Source organism: Mustela putorius, unplaced genomic scaffold (genome assembly GCF_011764305.1).
Source record: "Mustela putorius furo isolate JIRA1106 unplaced genomic scaffold, ASM1176430v1.1 tig00000731_pilon_pilon_pilon, whole genome shotgun sequence".
NCBI lineage: Eukaryota > Metazoa > Chordata > Mammalia > Carnivora > Mustelidae > Mustela > Mustela putorius.
The window spans coordinates 1,060,072-1,076,032 of NW_025421461.1; the positions used below are offsets into that span (position 1 = coordinate 1,060,072).

At 53.8% G+C, this 15,961-nt stretch overlaps 1 protein-coding gene across 3 annotated transcripts in view; it reads right to left on the reverse strand.

The window, feature by feature from the left end:
- Window positions 1-11,421: 11,421 nt before the first annotated feature.
- Window positions 11,422-15,961, reverse strand: part of TNFRSF13B (TNF receptor superfamily member 13B) — a 42,251-nt gene continuing 37,711 nt past the window's right edge. For all 3 annotated transcript variants that reach the window (XM_045083627.1, XM_013047889.2, XM_045083626.1), the window contains 3 exons: window positions 12,418-12,594; window positions 11,634-11,896; window positions 11,422-11,530 (listed from right to left, as the gene is read on the reverse strand). In XM_045083627.1, coding sequence (XP_044939562.1) covers window positions 11,646-11,896; window positions 12,418-12,594 — 428 coding nt within the window. In that variant the 3' untranslated portion in view covers window positions 11,422-11,530; window positions 11,634-11,645. The remainder of the gene's footprint in view (window positions 11,531-11,633; window positions 11,897-12,417; window positions 12,595-15,961) is intronic.

The window sequence follows — 15,961 nt, forward strand, 5'->3', positions numbered from 1 at the left end:
TTACTTCCTTTGCTTTATTTCCCTTGCGTGGAGATACAAGGAGACACTGGAGAATCTCTCTGGATCTCAGGCTAAGTCCCCTGTCACCACTGAGTGGCATTCTCCTTGGGATTACCCAGAACCAATGTTGTGTCCCTCAGGGGAAGTTACCCCCTTCGCGTCTAAGACCGCCAAACCAACAAAGCCCCCATTTTCCAGGCATGGAGTAAAAAGATTCTGTGAGTGGCATCTGGGTGACTCGGTCATTGGGCCTCTCTGCCTTCGGCCTGGGTCGTGATCCCAAGTCCTGGGCTCGAGCCTCATGTTGGGCTCCCTGCTCACCAGGAAGCCTGTTTCTCCCTCTCTCACTCCCCCTGCTTGTGTTCCCACTCTCCCTGTGTGTGTCTCTCTCTCCAAGATTCTGTGATTGGCTTATTAAGTGTAATACTGCAGAGTGCCAACCCCACTCCCACACCTTGATCTGCAGACCCGTATGTTCTGGCTGTTGGGGAATCAGCACCAGATCATGGTCTGTGGCTAAAGGCATGGAAGTCCTTGTGAGAGACGGCACCACATTCCTTCACCATAGCTCAGTACGCCCAGCCGCTTCCTGGTGGGGGATGATGTAGTAAGAACAGTTCGTTCCGTGGACACAAGCCCATTCCCAGGAGTGTCCCTTGCTGTGATTTGGGTTCTGTGATCAACAGCTATTTGTGGAAGGTGACCGTGGGCGGTGGTGCTGACAGGTGGGGTGGGGGTGTCCATGACTGGACTATCTGTTTATTCCAGTGGGGACCGGTCTCTGCCCCCTCCATGATGCAAGGGGCCCAGTGTAGTCTACCTGACACCAGTGGCTAGCTAGTCTTCGGGGGAAATGCCATTCTAAGGACTCAGTGTTCGTTAGCTGGTTAGGCCCTCAGCGGTAGTTGGCTCGGTGAGCCGTGGGCAGGGCAGGTTGAAGACACCGAGCCTAGTTCTAGCCCCCACCCCTGCCTGGATGGTCCCTTGGTTCGTGGGTCAACCAAGCGAGCACAGTGGCTGGGGAAGCAGCTGGCCGCGTCCACAAGGCAGGCCATTCTGTCCCCCTGATCACTGAGAGCCTGAAGGGATTCTCTGGCAGGCACACGTGGATACAGTCATAGTCTGTGCCTGCCCGTATTGAGACATCTGTCCCCTGCCAGACCATGTCCCTTATCTTTGAATTCTGTTCCAGATGTTCGGCCATCCAGCCAAGCTGTTAGCAGCTCACCACAGATCAGCATAAATCAGTACTTCCGGCCCTGCCCGTTCCAGGCAGCTGGGTAACTAGGGGTACGGCCCAAGTTTCCCCTCGGGATTTTCCTCCATCACAGTCTGTCAGCGTCCTCAGTTACCTGGTGACAAAAAACACAGATGCCGTGCAGCAGGTGTCCGTTGACAGTCTGAGCCACCTCTTCCTGCGGTTTACCTTCCGCGCGTGCATACGCTCACTCTTCCACCTGCCGCTCCTGTCGCGGGACCGATGGCTGCTGCCCACACCCAGCCTTAAGGTTAAGAGGGTCAGACCAGGGGCGCCTGGGTGGCTCAGTGGGTTAAAGCCTCTGCCTTCGGCTCAGGTCATGATCCCAGGTTGTGGGATCGAGCCCCGCATCGGGCTCTCTGCTCAGCCGGAGGCCTGCTTCCTCCTCTCTGCCTGCCTCTCTGCCTACTTGTGATCTCTGTCAAATAAACAAATAAAATCTTAAAAAAAAAAAAAAAAAAAAGAGAGTCAGACCACTCATTTTGATGTGGGAGCCTGGTCAGCCCCTGTCCTGTGATTACACACAGGTCGGCTAAGTCCCAGAAACCAGCAGGCGCTGTTTCTGGAAAGAGGCTATGCCTCCTCCTCTGAGAGGACGACGGAGCTAGGAGCTGCTCTGCACTCCTGAGGGTCTGGTGCTGTATCTCTTCTACGGGCCCTTGCTGGAGGCTCCGTGAAGCATCCTTATTTGCTATGGATGCTTCGAGTATCCTTGGATCTTGCGGATCCTAGGATGGAGCGGTTGTGCAGGTGTGTGACGGCCTGAACGTAGGTCTCCTTGCAGCTGGGAGCCGATCGCGGTGCCTCCGGAGATGGGCCGAAGGAACGCACTCAGGCTCGGGGTCTGCCACCTCCCAAGCCTGCAAGACGGTCCGGCACTGCACCTCTTTCCACATAGCAGGTGGTGTGACTTGTAGCCATCTGTCCTTGACGAAGCTCTCCTGACAGGCTTCAGATCCCTGAGCTCCCAGAAACGTCATTCAGTTAGGGGCCTGACTTCCAGGAAGCTTATTTCTCGTGCTTTGGTTCACTTGTTTCATTGAAGCCTTTGTAGAATTTACTGGTACCTGCTTATCAGGTCCAGTCAGCAGAACGCCCTCTGTATGGTGGACCAGAGCAATGAATGATGGAATATCGAGGTAGTCAGTGCCTATGTACGCTTCTTACAGCAGAAAGTAGAATTAGTGTAGCTCCGAGTCTGCACCGGGAAGGTACACTGTGGACCCCGCCAAGTAAAAGCAAAGTGCCCCACTGGCCTTTACAAATCGGCATGGGAGTGGAATGCACTGTCAGGTCACTGACGGTATAGTTCATGCCCGGAGCCACGGTGACTTGCTGCAGTGCTGGTGGCCCTACCTCTGTGACAGCGGCTGTGATTGGGCAACCCCTGATTGGATTGTAGGAGTCTGATGGTGAGGGGGAAGAAGCCAGGGCCTGGCCCCAAGGAACTTGCTGGAAGGGAAATAGCCTTGATGTAGAACCTCAGAAATGTGGACAAACCCAGGTGCAGAGTGTCCTGGCAGGCTGACCCGGAAGGTGGGGGCCTGAAGATGTGACATTGAGCAGGATGGGGGCGACAGTGGTGTGGGGGAGGTGGCCCTGTTGATGAGAGGACGGCACTCCTCTGGGGGTGCAGAGCCAGGCGCTTTAGTCCTGGGGGTGCCTGGCGCGTACACCGCAGTGTCCACCACTCCCAGTGTGACAACTCTGATGCCCAGGACTCTGAGATTCATGCATTCATACCAGTGGGGAGTCCCCCCACCTTGTGAGGGGCACAACAACCAGTGTAATTCAGAGCCAACCTAGGGCCCCAGCCTGGACCGATCTCCCCAGCCTTCCCCAGGGCCCAGCTCCCTGTCTACACACAGGACTTTGCCACTGAGGAAGGCGTACTCCACCTTCTTCCTGGGGACCGATGTATCCACCTGGAACCTCATGCACTGTATCCCAGCGGGGGAGCACATGCACATTTGAGACAAACGCTCTTCCTGCAGTAAATCAGTGAAGACAAATACAGACTGACCAGAGCTCCACGTGCCCCACTCTGTGCTGTCTCGGGCAGCAGATTGGCCTGCTCCGGCCAAGAGCAGTTTCACGCGGCAGATAAGTTTCCTTTCAGGGGACAAGAGATGAGCCTTCTAGTTGGGGCTCCGTGCTCCCTGGCGTTGCTCCTGGGGCTAGCGATTCTCTTGAGCCCCCTGGCCCCGTCTATGAGATGAGAAGAGGCAGAGCTTAAAATGGGTGGTCAGGAAGGGGCGCCTGGGTGGCTCCGTGGGTTAAGCCTCTGCCTTCGGCTCAGGTGATGATCCCAGGGTGCTGGGATCGAGTCCCACTTTGGGCGCTCTGCTCAGCAGGGAGCCTGCTCTGCGCCACCCTCCCCACCCCCCCCCTCCACCTGCTGCTCTGCCTACTTGTGTTCTCTATCAAATGAATAAATAAAATCTTGGGGAAAAAAATGAGTGGTCAGGAAACTCCATCCCAACCCTGATGTCTGACTGTTCTAAAGATTGTTCTCTCCCGGCTTCTCCAGATGGCAACACCAATCAGTTCTGAATGCTGCCAATGCCAGCCGCTGGGAGAGGAAGATGAAATGTAAATACGTTGCATTTTTGTAGAACGTTCAAACTAGAAAAGGCTTCAGCAGTGGTCCCCTTGGGCTTCTGAATGATTCGTCTGGCAACTATGTAACAACTTGTGTCCTGCGGGACTTGTGCAGTTCTGGGCACTGGGGAGCGAGAGACCACAGTCCTGTTCTCACCGAGCAGACACATACATATGTCAGGCTGTAGGAAGCAGTATGTAGACAAGAGAGGCTTGAGACAGAGCGTGACTGCGGGGGCTGTGCTGTTTATCGGTGGCTAAATGGCTCTCCAGTTAGACGACCCCTGAGCAGAGACTTGAGTGAAGTAAGAGACTGAGCATGGGCTATCAGACGTAGAACATTCCAGGTAAAAGGAAGAGCGTGTCCTTCAAGATGGGGAAATTGAGGCTCAGAGGGACACCTTAGCGACCTCCCTTCAGTCAGCTGTCAGATCCAGCCCACACTGGTTGTTTCCCATCGATTCTAAAAGCCCCGTCTCTAAGGCTTGCAGGAGGGACATCGTATGACCGCTGCGTCTCTGACCTGTGCTGTGGCGGGTTCTCCCGAAGAGCCAGTGGAAAAATTCCTCTTGGTCTCCAGCCAGAATTTTTCATGCTTTCCATGCCAGTGGATTCACATGGTCTCTCTGCCCTGTCACGGGCATGTCACTGCATATGCTAAAATGGCAGTTTTGGCTTCCCTAGTGTTTTAAATTGTAATTTTAACCTTTTCTGTGGTATAGTCTGGTGATTAAGAGACAGGATATGGAGCCACACTACCTGAGCATGAACCCTGGTTCTGGGTACCTTTGCATAAGCTACTTAAACTTTTGAGCCTCATTCATAAAATGGGGACACTAATAGTATCCTCTCATAGGATGATTATATGGGGAAAATTGAGTTAATTTATGGAAAGTGCTTAGGAAAAAGCTTGGCATGGAGTAGGAATTATATAAATACTTTTTAAAACCCCAAACCTGAGAACCAAGCTTGGGGCCCTCTGGGATCAGTGGTGGGTCTTCTACCTCAAAAGGGAAGTCCATACCAAGCCCATATGTCCATTTCCTAGGATAGGTTTGGGGTTTTTCCTTTGATTAGTCTATAAATGAGAGAGTGTGAACAGAAATTAGGAAGAAGAAACAAAGTATTTTACTAAGCAGATGTGGTACCTGTCTGGCCTGTTGGAAAGAGACTGAATGTCAGGGTAGGTGACATAGTCCGTTCTCCACCTGGAACCATTGGGAGCCTCATGATGCCTGGCCCTCCCTCCTCTTGAGAATCCAATTTAATTGGTCTGAGGCGTGACACAGGCATTGGGATTTTTTTTTTTTTAACAGATTTTTCTGCAGGGATTCTCACATTCAGCTAGGACTGAGAACAGCTGGCCAGATGTGCCAAGTAAAATATCAAGAGCCAGAGAAGCACAGCTGGAGGAAATCTCTCCTTCGTTCCAAAAATTAATTTTGAGATATTTCCCAAATCATTATCTGTAAGATTTTAGAAATTTTAAGAAATCAGGGTGAAGGGAAATTGTGGGAGGAAAGGGCTTCTGAGAAGGTAGCATTTGAGCTGAGCTTTGCCCGCTAGGAGCACCCCCTCCAACCCAAGGAGAAGACGGAGGGAAGAGCACCCCTGGTGGAGGGAACAGCAACGGCAAAGGCCCCAGGGCAGGAGGCTGAGGGTGAGCGGGGCTGGAGGGTGGCGGGTGCCCAGAGTGTGATATGAGATGAGTTTGAGAGGAGGCCAGGGGCCAGAGCACATGGCATCAGAGGCCCTTGTAAGAGGTTGAGATTTTTTTCTGTGTTGAGAACCCATTGGGCGGTTTTAAGCAGTGAGAAGACAGGATGTCATTGATACGCTTGTAAGATCACTCTGGCTTCCGGGGCCACCTAGGAAGGAGAAAGCCAGAGAGAGGACCACACCCTCCCAAGTGATAATAGCGCCAGATAATCCACAAAACCGTATCTTCCTGGAGCCCATCTGAGAGGTGCCTGAAGTCTAAGGAGGGCGGCTGCCTCCAAGGAGAGCGGGGACACGAGCAGTGGCCACTGGTGGCCAAGCACAGGGAAGACGGCAGAAACGCTGTGTGAAAGGGGCAGAGGAGGTCCTCTGACACCTGGAAGGATTCTGAAGGCTGAGTGCGGGTTAGCACAAGAGCACAGAACTTCCGGGACATCGAAGATAGGGAGTTGACAGGTTCTTGCAGGTTCTTGTCACAGACTTCCACTGGATCTCGTAAAAATATCGGGCACAGAGCAGAGGCTGCAGGAAGCCTCCCTCAGAGGTGCCCGCATGGGGCCCCGGCTGCTGGAAGTGTCCCCAGCCCCCTCCAGACTCTTCACCCCTAACAAACCTTAAGTGGAGGCATGCAGAGATGGTAGAGAGCTGAGCAGATAACAGGAATATTACAAACCCAGGACCCTTGCCATCAAGAAGATGGTAATCCCAGGGCGCTTGAAGCCAGCACGGCACAAAAGGCGAACGCACAGCAGCAAAACCCAAACCCAGCTCCACTCACAGCTTGGTCAACTCGACCCCTCACCCTGACAGCCTAGAGGAGAGCAGGCATGCCTGTGTCCCCGCACACACCCCTCTTCCTTCAGTCTGCCTACTGTGCCACGCAGACCTGGTGTTCGTTAGAAAGATTACAAGACGCAACCCAGTGCCAAGAGATAAATCCCTCCTCATAGCCGGAGTCAGAAGTGATCTGGATGTTGAAACTATTAGGCAGGAATCGTTCAAGAATTAAGATTCATACGTTGAGGGGCATCTGGGTGGCTCAGTGGGTTAAGGCCTCTGCATTCGGCTGAGGTCATGGTCTCAGGGTCCTGGGATCAAGCCCCGCATCAGGCTCTCTGCTCGGCAGGGAGCCTGCTTCCCCCTCTCTCTCTGCCTACCTCTCTGACTACTTGTGATCTCTCTGCCTGTCAAATAAATAAATAAAATCTTAAAAAAAAAAAAAAGGATTCATATGTTGAATTCGCTCATGGAAACTGTGGGATACATGCCTGGAGAGAAGGGCATGGGGCTGGGGTGTGGTGGGGCTTTCGCAGAGAGATGGAAGCTATTAGGGTCAAAGGGAAACTCTGGAATAAAAACCCATGTGATTGAGACGACGTCTCTCAGTAAGCTCAACACAGCTGAGGAATGAAGCGGTAAACTCGAAGGTCAATAGAATTTACCCAGACTGAACCAGAAAGAGAAAAAAGAATGGGGGAAAAACCCCAACAAAATAACAGGGCATCAGAGCTGTGGGATAATATCAAAGATTTGGAAGAGATAATGAATGGCATGTATATATGTCATATGCATAAATAATGAAACATATAATAGTTATATTTATATATAAATATATGATATTTATATATTATTTATAATGATGAAATAATAAAGATGTCAAGCTACAGATAAAAAAAAGTCTCAGCGAACCCCAAGCAGGATAAGTAAAAACCAAACCCAACCCAGGGCACCTGGGTGGCTCACACAGTCAAATATCCAACTCTTGTTTTTGGCTCACATCATGATCTCAAGGGCATGAGATCAAGCCCCATGGTGGGTTCTGTGCTGGGCTTGGAGCCTGCTTGGGATGCTCTGTCTCCCACTCCCTCTGCCCCTCCTCCCCTGTTCATGTGCACTCTCTCTCTCTCTCTCTCAAAACAAAACTAAAACAAAAAAACAGGGATGCTTGGGTGGCTCAGTGGATTAAGCTTCTGCCTTTGGCCCAGGTCATGATCTCAGGGTCCTGGGATCGACCCCTACATCAGGCTCTCTGCTCTGCGAGCAGCCTGCTTCCCCCTCTCTCTCTGCCTACTTGTGATCTCTCTTTCTTTCTGTCAAATAAATAAAATCTTTTAAAAAACAAAACACGCCCAAAACCCTGAGCCAAACAAAAACTCCTAGACACAACATATTCTAACTGCTAAAAAGATAAGAAGGGCACCTGAGTGGCTCAGTTGGTTAAGCGACTGCCTTCTGCTTAGGTCATGATCTCAGGGTCCTGGGATCGAGCCCCGCTTTGGGCTACTTGGTTCTGCGGGGAGCCTGCTTCCTCCTCTCTCTCTGCCACCCCCACTGCTTGCTCTCTCTCTGTCAAGTAAAATCTTTAAAAAGTAAATAAAAAGGTAAGAAAAAGGAGAAAAAAATTGACAGCACAGATTACAAAGGAGCAAAGAGAGGAATCAGAGTAGATGTCTTTTCAGAGAATTTGCAAACCATGGATAACAAAATGCTGAAAGGAAAGAACTGGCAACCCCAGTCTATACCCAGGAACAAAAACATCTTTCAAAAATGCAAAAGAAGGGACGCCTGGGTGGCTCAGTTGGTTAAGCAGCTGCCTTCGGCTCAGGTCATGATCCCAGCATCCTGGGATCGAGTCCTTGCTCGGCAGGGAGCCTGCTTCTCCTTCTGCCTCTGTCTGCCATTCTGTCTGCCTGTGCTCGCTCTCTCTCCCTCTCTCTCTGATAAATAAATAAAATTAAAAAAAAATGCAAAAGAAACAAAGACTTTTCCAAACAAACAAAAATGGAGAGGATTCGTGTCCTGCAGACTTGCAGGACAAGGAATAAAGGAAGTTCTTCAGACAGAAGGAACATGTTACCAGACGCTCGGCTCTACACCAGACAGTGAGGGTTTCCGGAAACTAAGGTCAATTTAAAAGGCATTGCTTTTCTTATTTTCAATTGCTCTGAAAGGTACTGAACTTCTAGGGCAAAAATAGTAGTGATGTTTAAAGAGTTGACAGAACATGTAAGGAAAATGCATGAGAACGGCAACACAGGAGCTGGGGGCGTTGGGAGTCTACTGTTTTAAGGTTCTTATGCTCTACGCAAAGTGGTATTTTATTATTTGAGGGTTGATTGTGATGACCTAAGGACGGACCATTAAAAAAATTTTAAGAGGCATGGGTTGCCTGGGTGGCTCAGTCTGCTAAGTGTCTGCCTTCAGCTCAGGTCATGATCCCAGGATCCCGGGATCGAGTCCTGTGTGGGGCTCCCTGTACTTCTCCCTGTCCCTCTCCCCCTACTCCCACTCGTTCTCGCAACTTCTCTCTCTCTCTCAAATAAATACAATCTTTAAAAAAAAATTAAGAAGCATAAATAAAAAGATCAAGGTTCAGAGAAAGAGAGTAGAATGGTGGTTAGCAGGGGGTGGGGGATGGGGGCAGGGAATGGGGGGGGATGCTGGTCAAAGGGCGCAAACTTCCTATTATAAGAGAACACGTTCTGAGGATCTAATATACCACATGGCGACCACAGCAATAATACTGTCTTATCTACTTGAAAGTTGCTTAGAGAGTAGATCTTAGATGTTCTCACTACAAAAGGAGCGGAAATTCTCTGATGGGATAGGAGGGTTCACTAATGCTACAGCGGCCATCGTTTTGCAGTTTGTAAATGTATCAAATCATCACATTTTACAGTGTACACTTATACAATGTTACATGTCAATTATATCTCAATAAAGCTGAAGAGAGGAAAAAGATCAGTGTTGCCATGAATAGGGAAACGGCGGGAAAGGTTGGCAAGGTATGGCCCATGGTTCTAATCAGACCCGCCCCCTGTTTCTGGAAGTCATTTTATGGAGCACCGCCTTCCCTGCTTGCTACTGAGGCAGGGGCCGAGGGACTGTCCGGCCGCTGGAGCGGGAACTGAATGGTCCACAAGGCCCATGATATTGACTCTCTGATCCTTTCCAGCAGAGCTGCTGAGCCCCAGGCTAGGCGACAGGGGGGCAACAGATCCCCCAGGGGGTCCTGGAGCACACCCCGGGGAGGTGACCGCAGCCTGGCTCCGAGCCTATGACAAGTGGCAGGAATCAGAATATATGTTGGAGACAGAACTTTATCTGGAGCATGTATACAATGGACAGTATTTAGTTTCTGATTTACGATCTACGCAAGGGATCCCTGTCTTAAAACACACACACACTCCCAACAAACAGCAATTGCAAAACCGACCAAAACCAAGATGATTTTTGTCTGACAGCTGCCAGGGTTGGGCACTCAGCACCTGGCATTTTCCGCAGCCCTGGCTCCTCCAGTAGCACCAGAACCATCCCCCAGAGTCCCCAGGTTCGGACAGGCAAAGCCGGACCACAGGAGAACTGGACACCCGCACACCTGGGCGGCTCCCAGACATGCCATGACCTTGTCAGCGTGTGGGGACACCTACACAAGTTATAGCCTTTTAGTGACAACCCTGTCATTGGATAAACTACTTGCATGGGGTTGATGGCAGGAAATACTGCTGTTAGAGTGTCACCATTTGCCACATGGGGCCAACCGAGCGACAGATGGACACACTCTAGAAACCCCAAATTCCTGTGTTAAGCCCCAACCCTCAGCTCCTGGAATGTGACTTTATTTGGACATGGAGTCTTTACACAAGTGCTAGAGGTAAATGAGGCACGGGGGCGGACCCTGATCCCATATGACTGGCTTCCTTACCTAAAGGACATAACTGAGCCTGGCCAGACTCAGAAGGCGAGAAGACGCAGGCTGAGCTGAGAGCAGCTGGGAACAGATCGGTCCCTCAGGGCTCTCAGAAGGCAGTGCTGCTAGCTCCGGGATCTCAGAGGATGCCCCTCTAGAAGGAGGGGACAGTGATTTTCTGTCCTTGAAACCACCCCGTGTGTACTGCTTTGTTCTGGCAGCCCCGGAACCGAAGCAGCCTGTTAGCCTGCGGAGGGTGGGCGGATGGCACATCGGGTATCCTGTCTACACCTCCCGAAGTGTGTTATGCGGACCTCTGATACATGTCGCTGTGCCAGGTAATCTTGGGTGCCACAGGGTGAATCATTTTACTCCACTTGACCATGTATTTATCTGACTGTATAAATGCTTCTAAGGATCGTTATGCATTTTAAGTGCGACTAAAATGTGGATTTCGATGCCACTAAAGAGAACTCTAAAATACAGGTAACATCTCAAGTGGGTGGGTGCTCACATATGACTGCTTTGTGTTAGCACGCATAAAATCTAGCACGGGGTCAGAGTAGGGCTAAAGGAAAAGGGGAGTCCATATAAAGATTCTTAAGAGTGCAGGTTGGTGGCTAGATGGGGCCAGAGGTGTGTGCAAAGGAAGCTGCTCCTGTTGGGGGCCAGGCTGAGAGCCTCGGGCTTTCACACCAGAGGCCGGCTCTGGGCTCAGTCTGCCCCGTCCTGTCCATCTCATGCCCCACTACACACCCACACTCTCACACACACGTGCAAACCCATGCACACACGGCGCACTGCTTTCCCCTGCTGTGCCAAGCCTAAGGAGGCATGGTGGAGAATCTATTTTGTAAAAGGAATGCAGGGGAGCCCCGCCCTCCAGCAGGAGGACCACCGGCTTCCCCCAACTCTGGCTTTGCCTCTTAAACGGAAGCTCCTGCAGACTCCCCGCCCACCGCGTACCCGCCGCTTCCCACCAGGCGTGGGTCCGCAAGCTGGGTGGGTCTTGAGCCTGGTGGGACTGTCTGTCAGCGGGCAGGTCCTCCGAAACCCGGCGGCGGCCTTGCGGTGGAGCCCTGAGCCCGGCGAGGCAGCGGGAGACGTGGGACGTCCAGAGGCATCACAGGGGAGACACGACCAAAAGCATGGATAGGGAGGAGTGGGCAGCCGCGGAAGGTTTTATTTCTAGAGAAGGGCTCTCGGGGACTCTGTCCATCAGGCATGGATAGCTTCACTACAGGTGTGTAGGTGAGGGTGACCTGCAGTGGAGACACGGGATAAAGACATGACAGGCCTCCTTCCCTGGCACCTCTCTCCCTCCCTCTCCACTTCTCTCCACCCCTGCCCCTCTCCCCATCTCACCCTTCCCCCGTGTCACGCGGCGGGGCCTCCCTCCTCGGCGGGCGCGCACAGGACCTCAAGGCCGCCGTCTGGGGCGCGCGCGCAGGGCTGTGCGGTCGCTGACGGGCCGAGGCGCGCCCACCTCCCCGAGGGCGCAGCGTCGGGGGTCCGGGACGCGCCCGCGCTCTCCTGGGTGGGCTGCCTGCGCTCCGGGAAGCAGAAGCTGCACGTCTCCACCGGCTCCGGCGGCGTGCCCGCGGCGCTTCCAGCTTCCATCCAGTGATCTGCGGGACAGGGAGAGGGCGATGGCGTTGGCTTTGGCCTTGGTCCCGACTCCTCCTCTACCGCCCTGTACCGAGGGCACAGGCTGCCAGGTTGTAGGGTTCCCGCAGACGGTAAACTGCCCTGCCCGTCCGCGCCCCACGCGCAGCGCCCCCTCCTGGCGCCAGCGCCAGCTCCCCTTCTGTTGGACAGGTTGGCTGACCTCCTCCCACACCCCCACCCCTCACCAAACCCCGAGGGGGACCGCCTCTTCCAGGTTTCAGCCCTGGAAGCCCTGCGCCCCTGCCAACCCCCTGGCCATCACCCTACACCCATCTTCCCTCAAGTGCCCCATCTCTGGTCTTGATGTTGAACCTGATTTCACCAAGACAGAAAAAGTGCCGCAGGGAGGTTCCCCACCAGGGTTTCTCAGGAAGGGCCGGCAACACGCTCTTCCCTTGGAAACAGGGCCAGTGCCAGGTCATGGGGATGGCCCGCAGCGGGTCTCACAGCAGTGGGAGTGTGCGGCCCACTTCTCGCTCACCCTTGGAGGACTTGGCCTGGGTCCGACATGGTGCCGCTGAGGGCTGGCAGGAGAACTGGTCCCCTCTCCTCTTGAGGAAGCAGGCCACGGCCAGGAGGAAACAGCAGACGATTGCACACAGGCAGAGTCCCAGTGTGCTGTAGACCAGGGCCAACTGGTCGGCGCTCAGCTTCAGCCCTGGGGGCGCCCCAAAACAGATGTGAGGCCCCAAGATCGGGAGAGGCCCTTCACTGTCTAGGGCCCTGCTCTGGAGTGTTCCCTCACCAGGCCCAGGCAAGCCACGTGGCCACCGCATGCCCCCGGACAGAGCCCCCAGCCCCAGCGTGCTGTCCATCTGTCTGGCTCCTGGAGAAGCTGGTTCCCTTCCTCTGAGGCTTGGCTGGTATGGACCCTTCTCTGGACTTTGTAGGAAATCAGCCGCCTGGACCCCAGGCTGGTAGGCCTCTCTCCCGAGAGCACAGAGCTGGGCCCCTTTGGGGCGGCCCTTGTGGCATCGGCTCTTGCCATAGGACATAGGCTGGGACAGTACCAGAGCTGGATAGATACATGACCAGACAATAATCCTGTCCTGACCTGGGCTTTCCTCCAAGAGGGGGCCTTCCTGGGGAAGTGTGCTTGGAGAAGGAGACTGGTCCAGTTGCTTCTGAGGCTGGGATAGCAAAGCATGGGGGCGCTGGGGAACGGGGCTGCTGGTCAGTCCCCTTCTCAGGGCCTCGAGCCTCCGGCTTGGATGCGAAAGGAAGACTCAGCCCTGAACCAAAGTGCTGCTCTTGACATTTCTCCTGGATCCTGTCATCAGGACCCTTTCTAGGCCGCTGGGAAGATCAGAGGGGCTATAGTTGATTCCGGCATGTGATGAACTGAAGATGTGGACCACCCACAGAGCCCTTATATGGCAGCAGCACTTCCAGGAACATCTCCTCTAACTCCCTGCTCCTGTCAAGGCGGATGGACTAGCCCGCCTTCAGATCTTGAGATAGAGCTCATATGCCATCACATTCCTCATTTGCAGCTCTGTGCGTTTGAGTATATCCACAAGGTCATGCGAGCGTCGCCGCCATCTGATTGGGAGACGTTTCCGCCACTGTGTACTCACACACTAGCAGTCACTCCACATCTCCCCTGCCCTAGCCCCTGGCACCACGGCTCTCCCCTTTGTCTCTAGGATGTACCTATTCTGGATCTTTCCCGTGAATGGAATCATACAGTATGTGTCTGGCTTCTTAAGCTGCGTGTGATTTCAGGGCTGTTCCACACCGTCCTGCGTGTTAGGACTTCACTCCTTTCTACAGCCTGAGAATGTTCCATTGTAAGGTCATAACCCATCTTTCTCCGTTCCTCTGCCCACGGACGTTTGGGCCGTTGCCGCGATTTGCTGTTGTGAATAGGGCCGCCGTGAACGTTTGCAGACAAGTTTTCGTGGGGACGCATGTTTTCAGTTTTCTGCTGTGAGCCTAGGAGTGGAATCTCTGTCAGGTGGAAATTCTCTGGGTTTTTTGAGGACCCTCCAGACTGTCTTCTGCAGGGGCTGCCCCATTTGACACTCCATTTTGCAGGTGACAAAACAGATTTAAAGTCCCTCTGTTCCCAGTCACAGCTGTCCCTGGGAGCAGGTGTGACGGACTCGGGGCCAATGCGCAGGGCTGGCCACACACGGAGGTGACAAGGACACTGCCCCTGACACACTCCTCAGAGTCTCGAGTTTTGTAAAGTGACAGGGCTGGCAGGTGCCACCCTGACACTTATGGGGGAGACCAGGCGTTTACAGAGGGAGACTGGGTGCTCTGGGCAGCACTGTGCCTCTCGTCCCTTCCCTGGAGCTCAGGGAGGCCCAGAGGAGGGGGAAGCCTCTCCAAGCACGCTTCCCCAGAAAGGCCCCCTTTCCTTGGAGGAAAGCCCAGGTCAGGACAGGATTACTGTCTGGTCATGTATCTATCCAGCTACATGACTGGATAGATGTAGTCATGTAGATGGATAGCTGCAAACATCCTCTGTTATTAACCTTCTGGAAGGCTGCTGGCAGTTTTTCCTTTTTTCCCACTACCCTACCCTTTTTAATAATTGTATGTAATCAGTAGATTTGTACCGCCCCAGCCTATGTCCTATGGCAAGAGCAGACGACAGCCACAAGGGCCCCCCAGTGGGCACCCTATGTCGGTGCTGCAGATCTGGAGACTGAGGCCTTCAGGGACAAGAGGAACAGGGCGTAGTACAGAGCTGGGCGACTGTCCGCACTTCCCAGCTCCCAGGTCTTTCTGTCTGCCTACCTGCTGCTACTCGCCTCTGGGACACTATGACAGCATCCTCCCACTGGGTGCGCAGGGGAGAGGCTGGTGGCCAGTATTCACATCAGGGACCCAACGCTCAGCCACCAGAGTGTGAAGCAACAATGGGCTGCTGTGCGGGCTCAAGGATAGAGTCCGAACATCTGCGCAGTGTCACATGTTCTCAGTGCCATTTCTAGCACCGAGACTTGGCAGCGAGTGTTCACAGATGGTCCCCAAAGAGCCGGCTGCCCACAGCCTGCCCCCCACGTCAGGGCCAGGCTGGGCCTCCCTGAGGTGGCAGAACCATGTGCGCCCTCTGAAGGCCGGAGAGCCCCTTCTTCTGCTCTCCTGGGAGCCCCGGCCACCGCGTGAGAAGGCCAGCTGAGAGGGCAGTGGAGACGCCACGTGTGGAGACGCCACGTGAGAGGGTGGGCCCTGAGACTGAGGGAGGGGCGGGGCGTGGCCACCCCAGCATCAGAGCCTCCAGGTGACCCTATGCCCCTGCCCCCCATCTGTTTGAGGCTGCACAGGCAGTCCAAGCAGACGCCAGACCTGCCCAGCTGAGCCCAGGAACCCACAGAACCAAGCGAGATAATGAAGGGGTTATTTGTAAGCCACTAAATTTTCGGAGGCAACAGTAAACACCCAGACTGTGCTCCTGAGCGGGGGAGGGGCTGTCCCAGCTGCTCTACACCCCTCTGCCCCCACCAGCGATCGGAGGCTTCCTGGGGCCAAGGGGACCAGCTCGTGCTGGGGACCGGCCCCCAGGACACGCTTTACAGAGCCCCTGACCCAGGAAGGGAAGAGCAGATTGAAAGTACAGGGGTCCCCTCCCACCTGACTCACAAGAGCACCTCGTTTGGGGAGACAAGTTTGAGGGCTGGAACCAGCTACCAATGTCGAAAACACACTTTCCTGATGTCCATGGATTTGCTGACTTCACTTCCCGGCCACATCCCACCCCCCCCACACACAGATGGTCCCTGGAGCCTTGTTCAGAGCAGTGGAAGCCTGGGTCAGCCTCAGACGGACCAAACCCCAGGAAATACTTAGCGAAAGTGGGAGGTGGCTCTTTGGATGCCGGCGGTGCTGTGAACCACATAAGGAGCTGTAGCCGGGCCTTAGGTAAGGAAAGGGGGGAAGTCGGTTCCACGCTCAGTGCGGAGCCCAACATGGGACTTGATCTCACCACTCTGACATCAAGACCTGAGCTGAGATCAAGAGTTGGAAGTTCAATCAACTGAGCCACTCAGGTGTCCCTCCTGTTCTTCTTCTTT